The following is a 7481-nucleotide window of genomic DNA, read 5'->3' as shown; positions in this document are numbered from 1 at the left end:
ATAATAATAATAATAATAATAATAATAATAATAATAATAATAATAATAATAGATTGGCGTTTAAACATATGTAAGTGTTTGGCCGAGCTTCTCCTGAGATTTGTGGCGTGCGCTTTGATGTTGTCACACAAAGTGGAGGGACCTACAGTTTTACACCGACTCCGAACGGTGATTGTATTTTGAGGAGAAGCTGTTTTTCATGGCAGAAATACACTCGGAGATTTGCCAAACCTTTTTTCTATATTTCTTTGCGATGTTGCTATGACCAGGGTTTGAACCAAGGCACTGCAGAGTGGAAGCACGCACTGCTGACCACTACACCACAGCGCACAGTGGGCGATTTGCCTTCTCTAGCGGCGTTTAATTAATAACTTTCAAAGTAAATAAAATATGATGTATTGTGGAACGATTTTCCGTCATCCCTTGTCAAATTTGGTTTGGAGAAAAACCGGTTTCGGCGTTGTGCCATCTTCAGTGTCATTTTTCGTTCGTCGATCATATTTCCTTCACAGTTGTTGAATTTTTGTAAATTTGTAAATAGCTGTCATATGAGTGTTGTTTTTGTTTTCAGTCCGACTTTCAAAACTTTGTGGGTGCGCTCGAATGATCCTATCAACAATATGGTCCACTATGCTTTGTAATGGTACCTCAATTTTTGAAAATATAATATCAATTTCGAAATCAGTGATGACAAAAATCTCTGAATACCAAGCTTCATAACAATCTACACATTTTTGAGGAAATCGTCCGCCATACTGGATCAGCCATTTTGATTTTTTTAGATTTAATATCAATTTCGAAACCAGTGACGTCGAAAATCTCTGGATACCAAGCTTTATAACTATCTATACATTTTTTAAGATATCTTCCGCCATATTGTATCTGCTGTTTTGAATTTTGGAAATTTGATTTAATATTCGAATGCAGTGACGACGAAAATCCTTAATTGCCAAATTTCATTGAAACCTGTCAAATACATATCGTCGCTGCGCCAACAAAAACGGTTATGTGATTTTTGTAAATTTTTTTATTGCATAATTTATTCACACTAGTTGCGTTTGTTTACCCATTTCCAGTAATATCCACTAAAAGTTTTTACGAATCTTCATGTTTGGCATTTTCGTACGCAAAAACTTACAAAGCAGGGGAAATTGAGAGAGCGAAAAATGACAGTTGCAGTTCCAAGTTTTTACTGGATACATTTTTACTTGTAAGAATTTGCCAGTACGAAAAATAGCTGATCGCATGTTGCTGGATGAAATTTAAACTAATAAGGAAACTGTTTGTGGGTTTTTATTGTTGAATTTCACAAAATAAACCTATTTAAATATAAAATATATTGTTTTATTAGGAATTTGCTGCGAATAAACAACCAATTTATCAGCTGTTCATGAAACTCCCAAATTATTACTGGAATAGCGCTCGCGTACTTTTTGGCAAATTTTTTCTATAAGAGCGAATTCTTAGAAATAAAGTTACTGGAGAGTTGCTGGCAAGTTACTGGATAATTTATAAACAAACACAACTACTATCTATTGCTCACATTACTGCTTTTGCCGAACTGACTGAGTTTGAGCATGATGCAAATAAATTGGACAATGCCGCAAAGACGCGGCTACTTCTTAGTAGTAATGGAAAACTATCGATGGGGCTATCAATAGTATCGATGGTTTCATTTTGTCGCCACTATCGAATTTTTCTAAACACTATCGATAGTTTTATGTTGTTCACATTGTTGGAATTGGACTACATATAAAAGATGCACATGCCTACATATATATGTATGTTGTGAACTCCTTTGTTTGTAAATATGTTCTTCATGGTTTTTGTTATAAAATGTGTTATTGAAATACATACACGATCTCATTTTGTTTTTTACAAGTTATTTTTGTGTACACAAATAATCTTTATGGCTTTTGTAGTTACCAAATGGGTTATTTAAGAATAAGATTTTTTCCTGGCTGTTGTTGTCTTATATAGTAAAAGAAGAAACGAAGAAATTTATAGGCGATAGAATCTGTCATATAACTTGCCAAATTTTTTAGGACCATAAAAAACGGATTCAAATTTGCATATTTACAAAATGTTTTGCCCAGTTTTACCAATCAATTTTAAATTTGTCGGGCCGTTAAAATTTTAAATTACACATTTTTTTAGGAGATTGTGCTATTTTAAATTTTAAGTTTGATACATTTTGAAATTGGTTGGTAAAACCGGGCATTAGTGTTATATCTCAACATATGTAAGAAAGCTATCGATAGTATCGAATATTTTGCACTATCACTATCGAAACAATCGAATGTATACACTATCGATAGTTTTCCAACACTACTTCTTAGGAAAATGAACACCTTAGTGCATCACAAATACGTCAATTACATACTTCCAAAACATCCACGGGACAAAACTTTTGCCGAAACGGTGTCACTGCTTAAGCAACTTTTCGGGATGCAGGCATCACAATTCAACATGCGATACAATTGCTTGCAGATCAACAAAGATCCGAATGTAGATTTCATTACATACGCAGGCGTTGTAAATAAACAATGTGAGCTTTTCTATTTAAACAATCTAGCAATAGATCAATTCAAGTGCTTAATTTTTTTATGGGTCTCAAATCCCCATCGGTTTTTGAAATTCGCACAAAGATGCTAAACAAGTTAGATGGCGAAAATACAACTATCACACTGGACTCATTGTCAAGGGAATGCCAACGAATGCTGAACCTCAAAGCTGATACTGCACTCATCGAAAATCAACAGAGCGTGCCCGTCAGCAAGGTCAAAGCAAATACAAAGCAGAAAAAGGAGAGGAAAGTACCAAAAACTCCATGCTGGAATTGCGTTGGATTTTCACTATGCACGTTTCTGTCCCTACAAAAGCCATAAATGTGGCGATTGTTCAAAAACCGGGCATAAAGAGGGCTATTGCACACGCAATAGTAACAACAAAATATATACGACAAATGGGACACAATAACAAAACAAAACAAGCGTCACGCAGAAAAAACGCAAACAACATCACAAACAACTCGTAGAGTCAAACGGAATTTTTGTGACAAACCAAGTACAATGCCAGCGCAAATACATCAATGTTCGTATCAATGGCGTACCCATTCGACTTCAGTTCGACACGGGGTCTGATATTACAATTATATCAAAGCATACGTTCGACACTTTCAACATTGAGGAAACAGAGGCAGTCGACCGATCAGCACGTAGTGCAACAGGCAAGCTGCCCCTCACTTCCCAATTCACATGCTCAGTTAGCTTTCAAGGAGAAGAAAAATCGCTTACTTGTCGTGTGTCATCCGGATCCGATCTCAACGTTAAGGGACTTGATTGGATGGATGCTTTTAATTTAAAGGATCAGCCAATAAATTCAGTCTGCAATCAAGTACAGAATTTTCAGGGGAGTGTTGATAAATCAGCAATTAAAACTTGCAGTGCTCAATTGAAGTTATCTTTTCCAGATGTGTTCGATGGCAAGATGGGACTCTGCAACACGACGAAGGCCGTATTGCAGACGAAGCCCAATGTTCAGCCAGTTTTCAGACCAAAAAGTCCAGTTGCTTACGCCATGCAACAGCTCGTTGAAACGGAATTACAACGTCTACAGGATTGCGAGATCATATCACCTGTTACTTACTCGGATTGGGCAGCACCCATTGTTGTCATAAAAAAAGCAACCGGCGGCATACGACTGAGCTCAGATTTTTCAACTGGACTGAACGAGCGTCTCGAATCACATCAATATCCCTTGCCTTTACCTGAAGACATATTTTCGAAATTGGCAAATTCAAAATACTTCAGCCATTTTCATTTATCGGATGCTTTTTTACAAATCGAAGTAGATGACGCTTCAAAGCACTTACTTACAATAAACACACATATCGGATTGTTCCGGTACAACCGAAAGCTATTTGGCGTTAAAACATTTCCGGCCATATTCCAACAGATCATGGACCAGATACTTTTAGACATACCAAGGGTAGCAGCCTATATTGACGACATTTTTGTATCCGGCAATAACCAAATTGAGCATAAATATTAGAAATCTTCACACGGTACTAAAAAGAATAAAAGAATACGGATTTAAGTTGAAATATGAGAAGTGCAAATTTTACAAAACATCCGTAACCGCAGAACTCCACAGGCAAACACCGATGGCCTAACAACTGTCATTTTGACGAGCAATATGATTGCAAGTGTTTGTGTGTAGACACTTTGATGTCTTGAAATAAGCATTTGCCGCATGACGCCACCAGAAAACATTCTCTCAATTTCGGTGTTTAAAGCCATTTAAGTCTTTAAAAAACTTGCTGAGTAATTTTCTAAAACGTAATCATAAATAATCCAATAGGGGACATATCAAAATTTCATCGATGTTACCACCAGCACGCTTTCTTTCAAATGAAAATATGGCTGTCGAACTATCAAATTGCCTGCAATAGATGTCCAACAATAAGCGCTGACATATATTGCAGCCCATAAGAAATAGGCGGTCTCCATTGGAAATATATTTTGTGACATGGTTACCACGACATCAGTGTTTTCCTGTGGAGACAGGGCCTAAGCTACCTTGGCTATGTCATAAATCAGCATGGCCTTAAGCCAAATCCCGAACGTATACAAGCCATCACCAATATGCCGCAGCCGACGATGTCACGGAACTGCGATCGTTTCTCGGCAAGTTTGTTAGTAATACGCGACAACATAGAGGTCCGTGAGATGAACTTTTAAAATCCAACGTTTCATGGACATGGACAGCGAAGCACCAGCGATCGTTTCAAAATTGAAAGGACATTCTTTCAACGGACCTTACCTTGGCACATTATGATCCGCAGCTCCAAATCATAGCAGCGGCTGATGCATCCGGATACGGTCTTGGCGCATGTATTTTACACGAATACCCTGATGGCACCGTAAAAGCCGTTTGCCACGCTGCGCGATCATTGACACCCGCTGAGCAAGTGTATAGTCAAGTTGAAAAAGAAGCTTTAGCTCTCGTATTTGCGACTAAGAAGTTTCACAAAATGATATACGGACGGCGATTCAAGCTTCACACTTACCACAAACCTTTATTAGCAATTTTCGGGCGCAAAAATGGTATCGCAGTACACCAAGCCAATCGACTCCAGAGATGGCGTTCCCACGACAGTCGGGTCTACGTAACCGGAAGGCCAAGGACTGTCACTCCAGCAACACTCCCCAAAAAGTCTTTGGGGAATTTGTATGCTGCTACAACAACAACAACTCCAGAGATGGGCACTTCAACTTCTTGCGTACGATTTCGAAATTAATTTCGTTAGCACGAATAGTTTTGGATACGCAGATGTATTGTCACGCTTAACAAATAGAGCAAATATCGCACCTGAAGATTTCGTCATTGCGTCAATAAAAACAGAAAATGAAGCCAATGCTGCCGTCAGAGACACCATAAAATCTCTGCCAGTAACATTCAAAATGATACAGCACAAGACATCTAAAGATAAGCTTTTATCCATCGTGTTAAAGTATATTAAAGATGGATGGCCTCCAAAAATGTTTTTTAATAGGAAAGACAATTTAATGTATGTTGATGAATGCATTATGTACGGCGATAGACTTGTCATTCCGCGAATTTTCTGTACACGCGTACTAAAGAAGCTTCATCGTGGTCACACAGGCATTGAGGATCCGAAAGCTATCGCACGAAGCTACGTCTATTATCCAAGTATCGACAGCGACATAAAGATTATACATAGTTAACAGTTGCGACCACTGTGCAGTTGCTGCAAAAATGCCTGAAAAAACACCTCTTCAACCGTAGCCTACTCCAGCAAAAGTTTGGGATCGAGTTCATATAGATTATGCCGGCCCAATCAAGGGTTATTACTTTTTACTAGTAATTGACGCATTTTCTAAGTGGCCGGAAATCGTTGAAACGAAATCAATTTCTTCAAAACAAACAGTGAAAATGTTGAGCGAATTATTTTCTCGTTTCGGACTTCCTACAACGCTTGTGTCGGACAACGGTACGCAGTTTAAAAGCGCATTTTTTGAAGACTTTATGCGTAAAACCTCCATTGAGAATAAATGCACGAGCCCATATCATCCAATGTCAAATGGCCAGGCTGAAAGATTTGTGGACACTTTCTAAAGAGCTCTCAAAAGACGGAAGAAGAAGGAACGGTTACAGAAAATATGCACACATTTCTATAACTATATCGTTCAACAGCAAATCCAAATACTCCCGATCATAAATCTCCAGCAGAGATAATATTTGGAAGGCCAATGCGTACAACATTAGATCAGCTAAAACCGTTGACAAAAGCGAGAAACCAATGTCAGTAGCCATAGCAAAGATGAAGCAGCAATTCGACATAAAGCACGGTGGCTGCCAGAGAATTCCAAAATTTGGATAAGGTATATGTCAGAACTTCAGATGGTGTCTATCACTTCAAATGGTCTCTTGGAGAAATCATCGAGCAGAGAGGTTGTCATGTACAATATGAGACTTTTAAATGGCAGAATTATTAGAGCATAGGTTAATCAACTTCGACGACGCACCACCACAGCAAAGGGCTACCAGAAGCCGTGGGCTTCAGCACTAGAAATTTTTGAGCCGTCAAAAGCCACAGGCTCTCGTGTCACCCAAAATCCGAACGTGGATACAGGTGAAAATCCAAGGGTAGATGGAAGTGCCATCGGAACTGATCAGTTGGAGACACCACTGCTACCACGTCGCTCAAACCGCAACCTAGGGCATCTTAATCAAAAGGGAAGACTAGCCTATAACCGAATACTTGAACTCGAAACATATTAAAACCGCATACTTCACTTAAACTTAGTACTAACCCTTATAACAGAAAATATCGATAATCGATACTGCCAAAGCAGCTGAGAGCCTGGGGACATCGGAATGGGAAAGAGAGGATAAAAAGAATTGAGACTGTTCACCCGGACCGGTTTCAGCGAGAACAAAAATTAATCATAAGTTTTCTGTAATTACTTTTCTTTATTTTTGAATAAATATTTTGTTATAAAGAAACATAACAATTAAAAAATAACTTATCAAAAAATACTTTCGTGAAAATTTATTTGTGATAGGCTTGTCTGATCTCTTTTATTTAGTGTAAATAAACCGAGGTTATTTCACTTACGGCCCAACGTTTCGCTAGTCTTCTTAGCATCTTCAGGGGCGTGTTTATTTAATTATCTGTTACAAAAAATATAAATACATGTATGATATTAAATAAAGGAACAAATAAACACATATTCATAATTACATATAAAAATCACGGTAGAACAACTAAGATATTAAACACAAAAGTACTCACAAACAATTCGTCATTAAAATAACTAAATCTACTAAAATCGATACCATCTTCTGTGGTAGTTTTGTCTAAACTAAAACTAATTTTGAATTTTATAAGCATAACAAGTAGGCGGTAGAAATGTCATCGGTGTCTTCTTTTTTGTTTATTGTGTTTTCCCTTT

At 37.7% G+C, this 7481-nt stretch overlaps 1 protein-coding gene across 1 annotated transcript; it reads left to right on the top strand.

The window, feature by feature from the left end:
• Positions 1-3489: 3489 nt before the first annotated feature.
• Positions 3490-4053, top strand: LOC118753413 (uncharacterized protein K02A2.6-like). Its single transcript, XM_036488285.1, has one exon. It carries the CDS (start codon positions 3490-3492, stop codon positions 4051-4053), a length of 564 nt encoding a protein of 187 aa, XP_036344178.1.
• The last annotated feature ends 3428 nt before the right edge of the window (positions 4054-7481 follow it).

Source organism: Rhagoletis pomonella, unplaced genomic scaffold (genome assembly GCF_013731165.1).
Source record: "Rhagoletis pomonella isolate Grant_MI unplaced genomic scaffold, Rhpom_1.0 Rhpom_scaffold_02427, whole genome shotgun sequence".
NCBI lineage: Eukaryota > Metazoa > Arthropoda > Insecta > Diptera > Tephritidae > Rhagoletis > Rhagoletis pomonella.
The sequence above is the reverse complement of the archived record's forward strand: the minus strand, read 5'-3'. Positions and strand labels throughout refer to the sequence as shown.